Source organism: Rhamphochromis sp. 'chilingali', assembly GCF_963969265.1.
Source record: "Rhamphochromis sp. 'chilingali' genome assembly, chromosome: 9".
Taxonomy (NCBI): domain Eukaryota; kingdom Metazoa; phylum Chordata; class Actinopteri; order Cichliformes; family Cichlidae; genus Rhamphochromis; species Rhamphochromis sp. 'chilingali'.
The window spans coordinates 6,769,373-6,789,475 of NC_137936.1; the positions used below are offsets into that span (position 1 = coordinate 6,769,373).

The 20,103-nt window shown below is 41.7% G+C and overlaps 1 protein-coding gene across 2 annotated transcripts in view; it reads left to right on the top strand.

Annotated features, from left to right (window-relative positions):
• LOC308401991 (uncharacterized protein) overlaps window positions 1-20,103 on the top strand; it is a 93,028-nt gene that overhangs the window by 36,604 nt on the left and 36,321 nt on the right. For both annotated transcript variants that reach the window (XM_080890472.1, XM_080890473.1), the window contains exons 2-3: window positions 16,946-17,083; window positions 18,997-19,161. In XM_080890472.1, the coding sequence (XP_080746598.1) occupies window positions 17,045-17,083; window positions 18,997-19,161 (204 nt within the window). In that variant the 5' untranslated portion in view covers window positions 16,946-17,044. The remainder of the gene's footprint in view (window positions 1-16,945; window positions 17,084-18,996; window positions 19,162-20,103) is intronic.

The window sequence follows — 20,103 nt, forward strand, 5'->3', positions numbered from 1 at the left end:
GTGAAATCAAGCAAAGACGCCAAGCTTCTTTGCTGCTTCTCCATAAATTAGGATATTCCATTTATCATGTTTTTTGTCAGTTTTGTCAGTGTCACTTAATGCAAGCTCAGCAGCCAAGCGCCACATGACTGAACACACACTGTTGTTTTCTTGGAAATGATACAGTTATTCTAACCTATCTCAAAATAACACACGTCGACCAAATTTTGCCACACTTTTGACAGTTGTTCACATTGATTACCTTCATTTAACCCCCAGAGATCCAAATCATCATCATTCGTGACCTCAACCTTAACCCCTGACCCTATGGTATAGAAACAAGGAGAACAGGCTAGGGTTACGGTTATCGATGATCACTTAGATCACTTGGACATGGTTTCCAAGATCTATTCTGGTTTTACCTTCTTATTGTTCCAATGATGGATGCTCATAATAAACATGTTTAAAGTTTGAAATTTTCAGTTCAGCTGAAACCTCTGGCTTCATATAGCAGGTTTTTTTTCATCCCTTACTGCTTTTATATCCGGTCTTTAAGTGACTTATGAACCCTGCTCTAAGCAACTCTGTGTTTATTAAGGCTGTTGTGTTTTTAACATGTTTTATTGCTTTGTAACTTGTTCTATTTAATCTCAACAAGTCCCTATAAAAGTCACTTTTGGCCTCTCTCAGTTTTTATTACCACTATTAATTTTAAAGCTCAGTTTTTAAAACCTTACTATGTAACTACAGCCCAGCCTATGCAGTAATGACTAACCTCGTATTTTGGATGGATTATCTCAGTTGTTCTCCTGACTGAAGTTTGATCCGTTTACAGCAGCCTGCCATGCGATTACATTTATCCCTAACCCTCAGGAAGCCTCACGTCAACTTTTATCGAGTGAAATAAAGTTGGCGTTCATCCTCTAGCTTTACTGTGTTTATGTTATGCTAACATAGCTGTATCGCTAGCCACCACGTAGCGCATTGTTATATACCAGCTAGCCCAACTTCAGTAACCCTACAGATGTCACTGCTGTTTACTTTCCTGTCTTCATTTATGTTGGAAGTGATAGCAGAGCTGAATGTTTTAATTTGTTTTAGAAATTCCTCAGTCTGAACATGGTATATTATATTTAGATGGAAACTAGCGAGCTAACTTCCTGCTAACTTCTAACTCTGTTAAATTTCATAAATCCTGTTTCTCATGGATCCCTGGATGTTAAACTTAATTGTTACACCTGGTAGAGCAGCCACACAGATCATTTTATGACACATGAAAGAATTTAGACAGTTTTTAACTCTGAGTGATGCCACAGTGATCGTTTGACTTTGGGACCTGCAGCGGAGTTTGGGGCCAGACAGGGCTAATGACGTCAGACTTAAAGACCGGATACCATTAAAGACATTTTGTGAGAACTGAAGCCCCTCCCACTTTTTTTTTTCAAACAGTCAGTTTATGACATGTAGCCAATTGAAAGAAAGCTGGCTTAAGGGGGGGTGAAGAAGTAAAACAGCAAGTTGATTTGAGGAGCACAGTATAAGATAAATATGGACCATATCAAACTGTGGCTCATGCTCTAGTCCTAGAATAAAACGATGCAGCTGGAAATGAGTATAGTATTTCATCGTTTGGTGTGAAAATGCACCTTAAAATGTAATTTAACATAAAACAATCCCCCACAGATCATTTAACACTTGTCATATAAAAAAGTGATACTGCTGCATCAAACTGCCCCTGGCTTGTGTCTCATGTCCTCTGACTTCACTGTTTATGTTAACCTTGTGGTATAAAGTCTCCCCTCCACCCGCGCTCCCCGCCTGCTGGCAGATTGTGCCACAGATGTTGAACAGGGCTGCAGGCAGCCCAAAACCTGCTCTGTTTGTCACTTTCTAAGGCCAAGCAGCAGAGGACACTTTGAGGAGGACAGATCGATGGTGGCGAAGCGTGTGTGGTGGCAAATCTCATACCACAGAGAGCAAACAAACACAAGAGCGACACCCGCGCGCGCAGGGATGTCGCCGCAACTGCTGGTTCTTACTGGGACAAATTCCGTTGTATGCATCATTAGTGAAAAACCATATGCCACTGAAGAATTCATATTCCTCTTCTCTTTACCGATATGGGTGGCTCTGCAGATGATTGGGTGGGCAGCTGCTTCACGTTTCACTGGGATTTGCAGTTTGCAGGCAGTGCATAATAACTTATGCTTTACTTTGCATCGGTTTTAAGCTCACTATGCTATATCCTTTTACTCAAATGCATGCATAATTTGCATAGAACACTGGTTAAACTTCCCTTTTAATTCCATATGCTTCCAAAATAGTTTCCCTTGTGTAATAGTATATCTTTTTTTCAAGAGGCACAGATCAAAAATGTACCTCTAACACGCAGACAGATGTAGGGAGAAATTCCCCATTATGTTATAATACAGTTCTCTCTCTGCTGGCCAGTTTTGTATTTTATAGCTGTTCATACAGGAGTAAACACAAAGGTCTTACAGACATATGTGAGGTCAGGTTGATTTTGCATTGCCCCCAGGTTACCACGGTAACATGCCACATCAGGCACTCCTTAAGCCACCACTGCGTCATAAATAGGGCAGAGGAGAAACTGGTGTGTCTGCATACAGTGCAACCAACCTCCGCATGGTTTTAAAATGACAACGTCAGCTAATAGTCATTGCAACTTACAAGTGATCCAGATGAAGGTACTGTCGTCTCACAGGCAGTTTCCTCCCACGGGCCAAAAACAACCCCCATTATTCTAAATGTTGGGAATTGGCCATAGGAGTGGGTGTGAGCTTGTATGGTAGGCAGTCTTTCTGTGTTGGACTGGTCCTTGTGGCTCCAAATCACCACACCCCCCACTTTGCATGAGCAAGGGTGGATGGCCTTACATTTCCTGTGGCTACTTCACACCCTTGTTTCAACTGCATGAGCACTTTTAATATCAAGAAGCAGCAGTATGTTGCAGAGGGTTACATCCAGCCTGCTGGGGGGCAGTTTAGTGCTCTTGCATTTGCATTCAATTAATGCAGCGCTGCAGACTATAAGGCAAACGGAAGGCACATGCGGAGTGTGTAGGTGTAGCTCTTGCTACTTCTGTGTAGACACAGTGGGTGATACAGAGAGATGGGGGAGTTCATCTCCCACTTAAAGCATGAAGAGAGCCAGAGAGCAAAATTAACGCCAAAATGTAAGAGACTGAAATGTAACACCTTCTAATTTCAGAAAATGTGTCTGTTTAGCGTGTGGCTAAACAGACACAAACAGACTGTGACCTTAAGTCAGTATGGCAAACTGGTGACCTGGAAGTGTGAAGAAGTTAAGGCTTAACAATTGTCTGTTTTTTTGTTACAGTTAGTCTGTAAAACTAATTTGTTTAATAACTTAATGTTAATATGTAGGAATTAAGCGTTTAACATAAATTAGCTTGCAGCTGTTGAGCTAGCTGCGCCACTGTTAAGCTAGCTAGCTTGGGTGGTCAGCATAAGGTCCACACAGATAAAACTGTGGGTGTGAAAACATCAGTAAGAATAGCACAGACAGTTCAGACAGCAGTTTACTTTCTGTTTTATTTCAGAGGTTAGTGTTCTCATCTGTCTTCTTATTGTTTTACGTTTTGCTTCTGTTTCCACCTGTGTGGTGGTTGGTACCTTTCCCTATCAGACAGTCTGTTCGTCTCCCTTGTCCTCCTCATGCTCCTTTTTTGCCTTGCTTTCAACCATTGGACTTTGTGGTTGTTGTTTTTTTGTTTGCTCTTGGATAAAGTCTCACTTTTTATTGTTTACTTTGCTTATCTCTGAGTCTGGCATTTGATCCCTCTTTCCAACAAAACCATGACGTGGTTTTGTTTACTTGAAACACAAAAGTCCTTCTTCATTCACATTCTGATTTTTAGGTTTAGTAAGTAAAACTGAATGTTCTCTCATAAATTTGATAGATTTGATTACTAGCATGTATCTTTATGTAGTTTATGTAGTCCTGTTAAAGGTTGATTCATGCTGTCGTTCTAGTGGAGCTAGCTACTCTGTATGGCTTAAAATATAAAGTTTATTATTGTTATTTTTTTATTTTTACTATTACCATCAAATCGGGTTTGTTGACTCATTTTCCATCCATGCCCAACAATAATACATTTCTAAAGAGGAAATTGCTACTTGCAGATACAATCAATGGCTATTGGAGAAAAATGCTGGTAATAAATAATGTAAAAATATTTTCAGACGAGAGGATATCAGCATAAGAACCACCACAGCTGGGAACCCAGCCGAGCAGGTGGAGGGTGGAGATGCTGTTGATCCGACTGATGCTTGACTAAATGTAGCTCAGTGCATGCTGCAAAGTTCTTATCTTCAGAGCGCAGTCATAGCCTGTAGTGATCTCACAGTTCGCTGAGCATCGTGCTCAAGCTTCATTTTAATCAACACCTGCCGCAACTCCCCGTCTCCTGTTTGCTTGCTTTTATAAACTGTTTTGATATTGTTTTTGGTACATTGTTTCTTAATCCGTATTTTTACTCGACTGATTGAGCGTGACTCTCCGGTCGTATCTTTTGTGTGCTGACATTTTGATTTCTGTGAAAAATCACCTCATCAAATGTGTCACATCTGTACCTGGAAGACGTGCAAAAGGCTCTTATGTACATCTGACCCATCTGCAGAATTTGCTGTCCAAATGTTGCCGTTTAAATTCAGATTAATAATCAAGTCTAACAGATTGATTCATTTAATTTTTACCTGTAATAACGACAAAAAATAGGAAAAGAAAAAGATTGTGCGCTCTGCTTTCTGCCGAACAGATTTTTTGTCTTGGCTTAATAGAAGCCATGTGAACTAAAATTCATATCCTTTACTGTATCTATGTGTGTTTTGGCAACACAGTGAGCGCTTTATCAGCACCACCTTAATGTTAACATTAAACATGCTGAAGCTAATTTCTGAAGTCGATCTTTTGATGATTCTGTTTTTTAAAAGCTCCTTTCTTATGATAATTACGTGTCACTGTGAAAGCTTCCGCTGTTATTACCAGGCTCTGCTGCGGGGTCACACCTGCTGAGATCTGTGCGGCTTTATCTCCGCACTGCAACGGAGCTGCTAGTGGATAACGCGCTAACTGCTTATTATTCCAGGCCTATCAGATCACAAAGGGCACTGGGGAGAGGCAGAACGAGAGACAGAGAGAGAGACAGAGTGATAAAATGTTACTCTAACATGCCTCCTTCATCTACAGTCAAGATCATGAGCTGCCATCTGTTCTACGTGTAAAGATAATTGCGTATTGCTCGGCTGAAAGGCCCTGGCAAAGGTAATGCTGGGTGAAGGGTGTCTTGTGTTAAACCTCCCAGATCACAGAGACGTTAATTAGTCCAGTGGACAGGATTCGTGCTTTAACAGCTCAGCTCTCCCGCAGAGTGCTGCACTCCGCCACATAGAATACCATATGGTGTGGCATGGTGCCACCTTCTCCGTCGGGCGCTAGGGACCAAGCTTGAAATGGGCCATGATGGGGATGGTGGGTGATGCTGCAGTCTCTATTGCCATAGTGTTTTGTGAAACTGTTGGGGATAATAATAACTGATTTATTTAGCCTCTTTAATGACAGCAGAGAAATAGCAGAGCGTTAGACCACGAATAGAAAGACCGGGAGAAAACAGACAAAAAGCGCACACATTGTGAGTATAATTAAAAAATACTGAATGAATGAAAGAACAAAAAGAAGAAAGAAATGATGGAAAAATAAGCGAGAACATTAAAAAAAACAGTTCTTTGTTTCTCAGCGTCTCGAGGAGGTCATAACAAACCTGAGGGGCCTTCATTGCAAAAGCAGGCACAAGCACGGTCACCTTTACACCACTGGCTTAAGCGATTGGCTACATGTGTGCTGCACAGGTTGTCTTGCTCCCCCTCTTTCCCCGTGTGTCCTCTCCTGCGGCATTTTGCATCCATGTGGAGGAGCTTGAGACAGCTATGACCTCTGCCAATTCACATTTTCCCTGGCATGGAAAATGTGAATTGGCCTGTATCCAAAACATTTTGGAGTGTGTGCCACTCATCTCGAATGATGGAAAAGCTCTTGCCCAGCGTGTGTGTGTGTGTGTGTGCATAGAAGGACTGGCGATGAAGGCAAGCAAACAAACACTCACAAACTGAGTCGTGCACTCCAGCCTTCTTTGTGTGGTGATGGTCTGCACCTGCACCATGTTGATCCAATGCCCCACAGCCGCTCTGCCCCCTCTCCCCCTCACACTGTAAGCAGTCCATTAGCCAGCAGCAACTGAGGGCTGCCGGAGCTAGCCGGGCAGCAGCAGCTGCAGCAGGAGGATGCATTCAGCTGGCAGAGAGCGGTGCCACTGGGGGCTAGGCGGAGGGTCCATTTGTGCCAAAATAGCACAGAGGCCAGCAAATCTCTTAAGTCTTCTGAATTGTTCCCGGTGGACCACACTGCAGTGTTGTTCTGATGAGGTTTTTATGTTTCCATTAACATTCATGGAAGTTCTACGTAGAAGTGTTCTGGAGATGAAAATAGCAGCTTTTATCTTTCTGTTTAATGCAACAAAGGTGAAATAGTTTCCTCGATGCTGTGAATCACTGCGTCTTGCAGTATTTCATTCATTTTAGAAAGGTCGGCATGAAGCAAATTCAACTGTTCAGTGTCCTTGCATGTGGAGTAGTCCCTGCAAATTCCAGGAATTCTGATCACAAATGTAATGGGATTGCAAAACAAATTAGCTCCAGGCATCCTCCCAAAGGGGAATCCCAACAATTCCTCCTGTGTGCTGCTGGCTGATCCATGTTGATCCCCTGAGTACAGTTCAGATACAGTAAAAAAAAGATTGGGACTATAACTCAAGGCGACCTGTGAAGAGATGAGTCATGCTGTAAGGGGTTCCTGACACCCGGCGTTTCCTGTTGATTTATGGCATTTGCTATGACTTGTAAGGGTGAAAGGAAATTGGAAAAATCATCTTGGAGGGCACTGCTGTGTGCAAATGGCAGCTCAGTGTTAGGAGGCAGCTAGTTGTGTCCTTAGTATCCAGATAACCGAGTCTTGGCTGTGTTGTGTTCTCTGGAGTTATTCCAACAGAGTGCTGCTCTTTCCGATGAACTCTCTTACAAGGACATGCATTTGCAATATGCACTTGAGCGTGACCATTAGCATAATATATGCCAGCTGACACAAGGCTTCGTTGTCACGTTTGTGTGGCATAGCGCTGAAATCCTCCTGAACGTGTAAGTCGTATTTTTGATTGAGAATAAGTGGGGACTCGGATTGACTTTGGATACATCAAAAGTTCATGAAGAAAGGGCCACAAAAGATGAAAGCGCGCCCTTTTTTTACATTAAAAATGGACTGTGCTGAGACACACTCCTCTTCACTGGGTGCTCGGTTTTAAAGAAACCCTGTCTGCAGATCAGTTTTCCATTAAAAAAGAAAACTAATCTGAGCCTTGTGCCAGTCGGGCTAACACTGCAGGAAACAAAGGCGGGTATTGTATCGGTGCTTATACCGGGATCATGAGGCACGACTCACAACTTCCTGGTTGGAAGGGATGGATTTCACAACAGACTTATTTATCTCACTGTTATAGGCTGAAATATCTAAGGAGAGCTTTTTGTAACGTCTCACTAATACTTTAAATTAAAAAATCATCATTGTTATGTGAATTCTCTTTATCGAGGACAGATAGAACTGAAACATTTTCCTTTAGCCCTTTTCAGATAAAGAATATGTAGAATTACTGGTTTCATTTTTCTGCCGTTATCTTTCAGACGCTCAGTTCTTGTCCATTAAATAAATGGCTTTATTAAAGCATTACTCTCAGAGAAATGGCATGAGTTTGAGATAAACTGAAAAACATGTTTCAGGAAATAATGATACCAAGTCTGAACTGAATGCTGTGGCATTAAATTAAGCTGCACTTTGGCAACCATTTCCCAAATGACACTAATTTTAAAGTATAGTGGCAAACCCTGCTGGAATATTCATTTTTCACTATTCTGGTTTGACCTTGTAATGCTCTACTTCGCTGGTTAACTAACCAGTCCTCATTCATTTCCAGCCTCCACAAACGTCTGTTTTCTATGAGAAAAAGCATCGTTAAAGTCAACAAATACCACTTATCTTACCAAAACAGACAATGGTAGAGAACCAATGCCAGTATCTTCAACTTGACACCAGTACGTCTTAGTTGAAACATTTGGTAATTTATCTGTAACATTTTACACACCACAAACAATAAAACCTTCATGCCTTGACCTGGTGTTTTCCTAGATAAAACACAGATTTTCTTTGCACTAAAATTTTTACTTTGTATATACACTATTTTCTCTGCCATGCCTTCCACAGCATGTCTTTTATCCTGTCTTCCTTCTCTCTCCCCAACCAGTCACAGCAGATGGCCCCGCCCCTCCCTGAGCCTGGTTCTGTCGGAGGTTTTCACCGGTTCGAAGGGAGTTTTTCCTTCCCACTGTCGCCAAGTGCTTGCTCATAGGGGGTCATATGATTGTCGGGTTTTCTCGTTATGTATCGCTGTAGGGTCTACCTTACAATATAAAGCGCCTTGAGACAACTATTGTTGTGATTTGGCGCTGTATAAATAAGATTGAATTGAACTGAATTGCCTTCGCACACATATAAATATGGCTCACATCCTATTCTTAATCCATAGGTTTTCCAGCTATAACAGCTTCAACTCTTCTGGCAAGGTTTTCCACAAGGTTTAGGAATGCATTTATGGGAATTTTTGACCATTATTCCAGAGGTGCATTTGTGAGGCCAAGCACTTATGTTGGACGAGAAGGCCTGGCTCACAGTCTCTGCTCTAATTCATCCAAAATGCGTTCTGTTGGTCAGGAGTCTGTGCAGGCCAGTCAAGTTCTTCTACACCAAACTACTCAATCCATGTCTTTATGGACCTTGCTTTGTTCACTGGTGTGCAGTCATGTTGAATGAATGAAGAATTTTAAAGTATTTCAGTATTGAAAAGTTGAAAGTTGTTACTTTTCTCTGTAGGAAATTGTTAAATAAACTCAGTAATGCTGTAATTTTACAAGTTAACAAGTTGCTTGCTAGTTAGCAAAATGGAGAAGTTAGCCACCGAAGTGGTAGAACAAAACAGAGGTTAAAGGATGACATACTGAACCTAGGCACACCTTTAACATCAACTGAACCAACATACGGGATGACATACTGAACCGCATGTCACCTTGACATGGAAGCAGCTACCCACATCACCTTTAGAGCACCTTTAGTATCTTGTTGAGAGCTCGTTTGCTGCCCTAATTGGCTAAAAAAAAACAATTTCTATAAAGCTACAGCAGCACCAGACACATGGAGAGTTTGGTCACTCAGTGAATCAGCATTATTTGTGCATTGCCACAACTGCTATTGAAATTTTACTGAAGGCAAGAATAACTGTAAGCATGTAAAAATGAATGAAAAGCCATATAAACATGAGTTGAATACATACGTAGAAAAGTAATTTAGCAGATTTAACGCAGAAAGGGCAAATCAAAGAGAAAGTGAGAGAACGCCGGCGTGTGGGGGTAAGTGTGTTTGTGCATTTCTTCAAAGGGAAAAGCAAAATGATTGACCGAGTTTGTGTGCTGTGTGGAGGCAAAACTTGAAGCCGTTTGGGTCATCAGACGAGAGCAGTTTGAAATTGTTAGCGGAGATGTGGATTTGTTGACAGCGTGATCGCAAAACCGCGGAGCACAAACAGCAGCTTGTTTGAGATTCGAGTGAGAAGGTTGCACATGTACCTTGTGTTACAGGCTTGAACTTAAAAACTGACGCATGCCAGTGTAAACTACAAAGCTAACAACTGATGTGTTAATGCTGTCAGCATCTTAACAATGTTTACCCTCGTTTGTGCCCTAGTTTCCTTTAACCCTGCAACATTAAACAGTACAAATGCTAGTGAGCATAGATTCCTTCAAAGTGACTCTCTGAACTGCACGGACTTGTTTGCTGTTTGCTGTCATCAGCACTTCTCCAAGAGCCAAACAAACCCAACAGCTGCAATTGTGATTCTAAGCAATAGGAAATAATTTTCCTGTTCAGAGATTACAGTGGTTGAGAATCTGGTTTGGGAAGTGCAACCATTGTGACAGTCTCTCATTAACTGTAGCACATTGGAGGCTTCCTGTGGAGACAATTACACATATGGCCTTTGACAATGTGACAGCGCCTTTTCTTTTTCTTTTTCACACAACAACAGAAGCACATAGCCTCACATCTAAAATGGCTGCATTTAATTGCCGCTTGTACATGTTTTATGCATCTGTTGGGACAAAAGTGGAACAAACTGCACTTTTTCTCTTTTGCTATTACCTGATAAAATTAAGTTAGTTACATTTATGAACTTTAGCTGGGAAATAACAGATATTCACACACAAAGTGGGCAGTGTGAAGAAACAAACATTGCTGGAGGACTTCTTTTGGAAGCGACTTTGGCTATTATTGTCTGACACTCTCAGGAGACCCAAGGAAATATGTAAAAAAGACGCAGCATTAAAGGCCTCTGCCCTTCAAGAAGCACCGATCAGTGAGTTAGGTTTTTGCACAGCTTTGACAGCGCACCGACGAGCCGACAAGCTTCGTCTTGCTATCATGTGTCTCCCTGCCCTCGAGGTTTGTGATGATGCCTCTTCGACCGCCCATGTGTTCCCACGCCCATGTCCTCATTTCCCTGTTTTAAACTCTCATTAGCATGCTCTCAGCCTGCTAGGTTTCACTTTAGTTGCATTGCGTTCGCTTGTTTATCACAATATCAGCTGTGAGCGTGGGGAACGAGGGAAGAAGTGCAAGGGAGGAGGAAAAAACGCTGCATTTGTAGCCCCCGCTGCGAGCATCTTCTGGGCACCCACAGAGACTGATCCATCAGAGGTAAGGTCCTCGTGCATACTCCAGTAGTCTCCGGCCCAGCATCAGAAAGGTCATCTCACATTAGATACGCTGTGACAGAAGGATGTCTCTGCAGCAATTTATACTAACCTCAACTTCTGGCCCTCTCCATAACTCTGCTCTCTATCTGCAACTTTGTGTGCTGATACTTATCTCTTGGTGAGCTCGTATCTTGATTCACATATTTAGTCTGGAGAGCGACACTCCTGCTAGGCGTGCACTAAGGAAAACACAGCCTGTCTTCCTCTGTGGTGATTCCAGACACACTGTAGGAATGTGGAGCTTCATGCTGCTGTTGTTATTGTTGTTGTTGTGCTGTCTGTCTGGCGAAGCCTCATCTTGTTATTGTACTTTGGTTGATGATCACCCATGATTACTTCATGAGTAATGAGAGGGCACTCCAGCTACAAGAGGTGCCCCGACGACATTGCTGTTTAGGAAGAGAATATCATTAGAGCGAGTGAGGGCAGCGTCCTTGAGTCTCTCTTCCTTCTCGGTCGGATCGACTTTATGAACTGCCTCTGACACGTAGCTGTGCGCCTCAGATCAGTGGGGCCGAGACATGCTAGCAGCAGCACTGCTGCTTTTTGGGAGGAAGAGCCAGAGTTGCTGACAACTTGATGAGGTAGCCTATTGCCCGGCACAGTAGCAGATGCCCAGTGACCTTAGAGTGAGGATAGAAAATGCATGGACCACATTTTATCTTTCAACTCTGCAAAAAAAGTTTAACGTGTGGCCAGTATTAAAAAGTTTCGTGCTAGGGGAAAGATGCAGGATTTTACAGCATTTTTCAGTTTTGGTCTCTTGACTTTACCATAACGATGTTGTACAGTTCACATTTGTATTGGCTGAGGTGTGGCCTAGCAGACAATTATGAGCAACTGCCTGTGTCGCCACATCTGTCAGTTACCAAAATCCAAATGGGTGAGTTACACACTGGAAGAACCGGGCTCAATTTGTATAAATTTATCAACACATTAGCTGCAAATTTTGATATTTTCATGAAAACGTGCATCGCCTCTAAACAACTCTCCCATCTAATTGCACTTAGAGTGGCTACTTCATAAATGAAAATAGAAATGAATGAACCTGCAAGTAAAAGTCAAATCAGAGAGCTAAATAACTGATTTGAAACAGCGTTCAGGTAAAACAGTTGTGATAGTACACAGACACTGACAGCACAGTGTGGGGAATAAATATATAATTCATGCTCTGTAGCCCTCTTATTGATATTTTTTTCATCTTCAGGTGCACAGATATTGTGCTGTATTGTAGATGATTGTTTCCAATGTGTATAACATCACAGAAATTGCTTCATAGTGACTCCCGCTATTATCACTGGCAACATATTGTATTCTAACACTCACACTTAAATGCCTTGTGTATGGTGTGTGCATTGCTACTGCAAACAATCCCAAAATGCAGTGTTGCCGAAGTCAAAATGCCCATTGTGAATATGAATATGAGTCACATAACTTTGATATGCAAAATATTCAGAGAACTGTTGCTGCTGGAATGTTTCACAGTCGCTTCTTCGACTTGTTTTTACTGTACTTGAACATCAGCCCTGAAGCAGGGCTGAGCGAAGGCGCCGTGTACCAGGAACCCAAGATATCTCTTTTATCTACATTTTATACCACATATCACTGCTGTTGCTTCATCATCAAACAGTAGGACTCTTTGGACTCTTTCACTTGGCTGCATTTATCCTACATCTAGCATACAGCCCTTTGCAGCAGCTATTCTGTTCACTTCTTTTACTCTCCGGTGCTCTTTGATTACTCTGAAGCATTGCTAATGGTAAATGAGATTAAGATCACCTATTGTACAATCCAGAGTGGTGGATTGTACAATGGGATTAGCAAAGAGTGGTGAGCACAGGGTTCTCATTGCTCAGCATGTAGTAGAAGGAGGTTAGCAGGAGGTGGCCTGCAGCCTCAATGTCAGTCCCTGTGCGCAGCTCGTCCGACGCAAAATCAGAGGAAAGGCTGCTTGACATTTCCTCTGAGTTGCGGTGCCACATCAGCTTATTTCCTGCCTCTTGTAATTTCTTTTCTTTTCCGTTTATCCTCGTTCCCAACCTCTCCACCCCCATCCGCCCGTCTTTCTAGCCGCCTCATCTTTCCCTCCTCGTTCGCTCGGTCTTGCTGTTTCTCTGTCACTCCTCTTTGGAGAAACAGAGGAGAGCGGGCATGAAAGAAAGAAAGAAAAAAAAAAGAGAGGCGCTCTATGCCGTTACCATGGCAACTGCATCTCAGAGCCGAGCCAGTAGTCTTCCACAGACGTGCGTGCTCCCTCCCTCGTTTTCCCTCCACTTGGCTAGCTTAGATGAAAGCTCAGCTCTGATGAGAGTGAAGAGAAAGAGGCAGAAGAAACACGAGGGAAAGGCTGCACTTGTTAGGGAAAAGTAGCGTGTCATAACCCTCTGAGGAAACAATACACCGCTCCCTGTAATGAATTATTATTACTGATGGCAGATATCAAAGGCAGACCTTGTCAGTAAACTGCACCCAGCGTACAACAAAGGAAGCATGCAGCACATTCTGCCCTCTCAGATTCTTTCTTCTCCTCCGCAGAGGTCTCGCTGAGAGCGGTGATCGAGGCCGTTGTGGGTAATAGTCTGTTGCAGGAAATTAATGCCTTTGCAGAGCTTGACTGCCTCGCTCTGTGACATCAATCTGCGTTAATTTGGTAATTAATCTGATTTCAAGAGATGTCTCAATAAGAGACCCCATCGAGCGCCGAGCCCGCTCCGGATCGTGTGATTTGTATTCTCTCTTACGTGTTACCTGCTTGAACGCGCGTCCTCGACAGGCTTTCTCATTATCGGCTGGCGTGAATCGAAGATATCCCTTCAAAAGCAACAGTAGCTATCGATCTGAGTATGGTTATAAAATGTGTCACGCTTGGCTGTGGGCTTGCTAACGTGTTTGAAGTGAGAGTGAAAAATGTCCACAGCCGTGAACAGACACTGTTAGAGCGGAGCTGCTCTCAGGTAATTTGTTGCTGTGAACACAGCACAACTGAGACAGATATATTCACAGAAACGGCTGTAGATGAATGCACCGTGTCATGTAGCCCAGATGGATCTTAAACGGTGATGGTGGTGGTGGTGGGGGAGGCACGTCAGCTTCTGTTTCTCTTGGACAGAATGAGAAAGCGCGCAGCTGTAAAGCACGCAGGGGAGAGGCTCTGTGTTTTCGGCTTGACTGAATTGGACCAGGGGAGGACGCCGGTGTTGTGCTTCCTCCTCCGTCAGAATGCGATACCTGAGCTTTACCTCTTCACTCGGGGAAGTTTACTTGGCAGTCATACCCACGATCCAGCCAGTGATAGAAAATTGATTTGGCACCTCATAGCTCAGTACTCAGCTGGATCAGACAGCGAGGAGGAAATGAGGCCCTGAGCAGACATACCAGTCCACGCTTCACTTTTGTCCCCAAGGAGGAGAATTCATTTCTGTCAATTTGCTGTGATTGTAAGTAATGGTGCAGTTGTGATAGAGCTGCAGACCAGGAGGAGGAGGAGGAGTGAGAGGAGGGGTTCACACTCCTTTAAACACGTGCGTGTATGTCAAGACCTCTGGTTGGGAGTCGGGAGGGGACTGTCTTTTCCTCTGAACCAGTGTGAACCGGTTGTGCTGCCCATGCTGGCTGTGATTGCCTACAATCCTCAGGTGCATTATTTTGATGTGATTTGCTGCTTGTGGGGCATAGAGACCTCCAGGGTCATATACAGTATGGATTATATACAGCACAGGCCTTCTGGGGACTTCTGTATAACGCAAGCATTTTTCCTGCTATGCACATTATCTACACTGCCTTCTTTTGATCAAAGGTTAAGGAAGAACGTGTTCCTGGGTCATCTTTTTTTGTTTTAATTCGCCCCTAGACTGAAAAAATAATGAGCAGCTTCTTCATTGTTCAGTAAATTGCAAAAATAAAAGCAGGAGCAGGAAGTTTTAACTAGTGTGTATCTGGGCCATTCGCACTAAAATGTTTCACGGCTTCAGAAGCTTCATGCTTAAATCGCTGCTCTCCGCTAATGTTCAGCAATCATACAGTGAGAAATCCATTGTTGGCAGGCAGAGCTGCCTGTTCCCTTTTAACAGATGACTAGGCAGTGCACACAGTGTCATTTTTATTTTTGCATCTCGCACGTAAATGTATCTAACCCGCGTGGGCTTCCGAGACATTAAACATGAAGCCTCAGCGCTGAAACAAGACTTCTCAGAAAAGAACATAAATTATTACACAGAAAATCTACAATGTGAACTGAATACCTCTCCTGTGATGGCGTTTCTAAGTACTACAAACAAAATCTGAGTCACAAAAAGCTTCCTTGTTTAAAACTGAAAAAAAAAAAAAAAGTAATATGGTGCCAGGAGATGGGGGGGGGGGATATTGCAAACAGAAGTCCTTGATGTATCCTCTCCATTAGTCATTTTATACGAGACAGCCTGTTTTGTTGATGCATGTTTGCTCCATACCATATATAACACTGGCTATTTACTGCACATATTGTGACTGTTACACAATAACCTGAACACGCAGGCATTTTAAGGGAAAACCTCTTTCATATCAGCCTGGAAAACTTCTTCCTGAACTGAGCACAAAGCCCAGAAAAAGAGAGAAACAGGCTAAAGCTCACTAATTACCACTCCAGACTCAGAAATGTTGCTAAAGCAAGGTGAAATGCCACATAAACCCTGGAAAACTCGCAGCCTAAATTTGCACCTACTTCTGTTTTTGTATAAATTTAATTTGCGAGTATTGTGTGTTGTAAAGTAGGTGTAAAGTAAGCCTTTAACGCAGACTTCTCCACTGATGTAGATAAACGAACACATCCTAAGCTAATCTACAATAAGCTAAAACAGGCTAAACTAATCTAAGATAAGATATATAAGACTACAGTTTTTATGTAGTTGTATTTTTATTTAGTTTCACTTTTATTTCTTTACTCCACTACAGTTTGGAAGGAAATATTGTGATTTTTACTTAAAAAAAACCTTGTTTAGTCACTAGTTAGATAAAACTGACACAAAAATATGCATCCATGCAAATGCTAACCTACCAGTTTTGCAATGGATGCTTACTGCTCTGATTCCTGAACCAATTAAATAAACTGAACCTTTACTTGTTGCATTAAGTTGGTAGAATACTAATTCAACAATGCATCTGCTGCAACATTTCTACGCTGTGGTTTCTAACTAGTGCAGAGGTGTCTGTGAGAGTGTCTTAAGTGTCTTAAGTGTTTATCTTCTGGGCCTCTGTTTAGACGTGCTAACAGTACACACCTCTGCAAACCGATATAACTGGCTGCTCTGCTGTGTGTCTGCAGTTGCGGTTATTGTTCTATCCACCCACACCTATACCCTGCAACTAAAGACAGCAAGCTCCAACAAATATCCAGGAAAATTAACACTTGACTTCAATAAACCTACATAACTGAAACAAAGCGTCTGCTGCTCTCTATGCATTTTTAGATTTATTAGGCAGAATGTTTTCTTTATGCGACGAACAACGGACTATTAGGTTTAATAACTTCTGTGCACATATGCACTCAAATCAGACAGACTGAAGAATTACAGGCGTAGCTGCTGATGGATAAGTAATCTCCTACTGTTACCCTTTTTTTCTCTTTAACAGCTGGTATTTGAAGCAAATACTGACTATAGCGCTCACAACCTGATTTACTTTTTTCTGGTATTCGTCGCCTGAGTGTCAGAACTTGCCTTGCTTAAATAGATGATCACTATCTGGCTCAGTGAGGGATTTTATAATTAAAGTAAATGCCCTTGACGGCAGCATGAATTATGTCTTTGCAAGTGGTGTTTTACAAAGAAAGCATAGCTTTTAGAATTTATAATGAAGGCGCCATTATGGTTTGGGAATACATGCAATTGTGTTTAGAATGTTTCACTTTCTAAAATTTTTCTTTTTCTTTTTTAAAGAGGGGAACGATTAATGACGGCGATATAGCATTGTAGCCCTGCACGCAGTTATTTTTCATTATAAACTTGATATTATATATTTGCAATGCTCTTGTCTCTTCTCAGGTTGGTGTTACTTTGCTGAAGTGACAGACGAAGGCCTCGAGTCAGAGGTGAAGAACGCAAACAAGGAGTCCTCCCGGACAGTAGGGGGAAGCGGCAGACATGCAGGACTCAGCCTCTGACAGTAAAATAGCGAAACAGGTGAGCATGGATGTCATAGTGCTACGAGGCTACTGTTAATGCTACAGAAATCTAGTTGGTGGAAACACAGTAAAAACATGATATAATAACTTTTATATAGTAAGTTTGGAACTGTTCTAAGTAAAAGTTAATCTGAAAAATAATTGTTGTCGACACAACCAAAGTCTTTGTTCTTCATTAACCTGTTTATGTCTACTCCATTATCTAATCTTCTTGACTAATCTGTGCCAGACTATTCCTGTATCTTGTAATGCCATACACACATACTGGATAGTGTATAATCACCAGTTGCTTTGGAAAAATGTGTGTTCCTCCACTGGTTGAAAGTGGTTCCTGGAGGCTGCTGGGTCTTGCTGCGTGAAACTATAAAGAAAGTGAAGCACCAAAAATCTCAGTGTGATTGTTTTGCTTGCTAGCTCATTTCTGTGTTTGAATGGAAGTACAGTGGTCCCTCGTTTATCGCGGGACTTACATTCTAAAAATAACCTGCGATAGGTGAAATCCGCCAAGTAGCCAACTTTATTTTTTTACAATTGTTATAGATGTTTTAAAGCTGTAAAACCCCTCACTAAACTTTATACACTTTTCTCAGACAGGCATGAAAATTTTCACATTTTTCTCTCTTGTTTAACCACCTTTGTAGAAAAATAAGTCCAGTATTATGTTTCATTGACATTGTTGTGTTTGTTGGGGAGAAAACTGACAGACACACAGTACAGCACTATAGAGTCACACTGCTAGCGAACGAAGATTTATGTAAATTTGACAAACTGAACGCATTCTGTACTGTACAGGAGGTCTACAGCCAATCAGGATGCAAAACACAATGTGCTGTAAAAAAAAAAAAAAAGCAAACTGTTGCAATGTGCTAGTGAGCAAAGCGACTGCTGTACGGTTGCAATAGATGACTGAAAGTCTGTAGGCCTGTGTAACTGGAGCTGCAGTAATCATTTTCCCGGGAACTGCCATCAACCTCCTCCAGCCACTTCATACCCGTCTCTAGGCCTGTGTGGTCGGGCTTATTCGCTTAATCCTAGATTGTCACCAAGATTGTCACATGTCCAAAATGGTGGACAAGAGATAAATGTATTTATATGAATTAAACTATTCAGGCAGTCATGCTAACTTAACAAATGTTACTAATGTTCATAACATGACATATTGCAATTTGGGGTATACGAGATTTAAAGTCTTTCCAGTGAACATCATTACTAGACATTGTGACGTGTCGAGCCATATACTACTTAGAAGTGTAAGAAAGAAGAAGAAAAGTTTTGGCTATCGGTTTTGTTAGCTAGCAGCAGTTGCTATTTAGTGGGTGTGGTGAGAAACTGTCACCAGCTCACAGGCCTTTTTATAGCCACCACTGTATAATGCAGGTCTGACTACTGATGTTGAAATGTATCTAAATATAACTCAGCTGTTTTATGTTTATGTGTCTGCAAAAATGATTTGTGTTTATGGATTTTTTGTTTTTGTTGTTTTATTGAATATATTTGTGTCTTCTGACAGTTTGGCACCGAAGCTCATAACTCACACAGATTTTTGCAAAATACAACTCTCACACTTAAAAAATAGTTTTTGTCCAGGCTGTCTTCTCAGGACAGAGCTTTCATCCACTTATTTTGTCATATTTCAGCACAAGATTCTTTCATGTTGCCATAACTTTCTTTCTTGTAGAGCAGAGTGGTTGTATTTCATTTCAGATTGTTGTTTAGCGATTACTTTAATGACTGAAACTCAGGCCCATTTACAGCAGATATATATTATAATGTATTTGCCATTATTGGACTTAGTATGCGTGAAACTGCCATTTTAAAGTGTGAAAACATTTAAACAGATTCAAGTGTCTGTTCTGTTTTTGAGACTTTTAAATCTGTCGTTTCATTTTCTGTATATTCTTTTATGTAAAGGACCAGAACAAGCACATGGATGGACACAGAGAAACCGATGACATGTCTGAAAAGACATCTCCCAACAAGAACCTCAAATCTCCCCAGAAAGGCTCCAAACGGCTTAAAACAGCCCCCTTTAAAGTGACCCTACTGGATTCCTCCGAGTTCGAAGGAGAAACTGAGGTACGCCAGACGGAAAACAATTTGCATTTACACGTTTTCTGGAATTAGGCTTATCGTGCTTTGAGCAAACAGTTGGAAAAAGGGAACATTATGTTTTTCCCTTTGTTGTTGGTTCCCTCTGTGGGCAGTTGTGTGTGTTGTATAGTGTTGCACAAAGCGGATAAAAGGGGCAAAAAGAATAAAAGCGAGGGTGCCATGCTGAGAACTCACCAGAGGGTGAATTCAAAGAAATGTTACACATTTCTGTAATACACACAGAGACAAAAAAAAGTCTTCATTCCACACAAGAGATGTGTCGTCATTACACTGCAGAGTGAAACAGGGCATTTGCCGCTTGCTGAGAAGGGAAACTGAATGCATGCATAAGTGAGGACAGAAGCGATAGATGTAAGTCTATTTCCTTAGATAAATACAAGGCGTCGACTTGAACGTGAACTTGGAGTTTTATGACTAGCAGCAGCATGCACCTCAGGCAAAGGAGGCCTATCTTTTTTTTGGCTAAAATATCTTTTCAGGATGTGAAGGATGTCGTTATATTCAGTTACTTGACTGTGGAGATGACTGGGCAGCAATATTTCAAGCTATGTGACGTTTTAACTTTTTATCCCACTCAAAAGAAATCTGTGTGGATGTACATCAAAAATCAGGAAGTGAATAGCCTGTCTGGAGCCATCGTGTGTGTACAAAAGCTTAGCGGGCACAGTGTTACAACAGATGGATGTAGCCATTGGTTTCTGGAGTTTCATTTGATGTATTTTGGAGCTAAGACTGACTATATTTGGATGACACACTCGATTAGCAAACTCCATCCAGAAACTGTTCATTAGCAACAAACTAATGAAATCCTAGAAATTCAAAAAATCTCTGTAATAAAAATAACCATCCATTGTACAGCCATTGTTTTCTAATGGAAAAACTTTAAATCTGAACTGTGAAGAATAT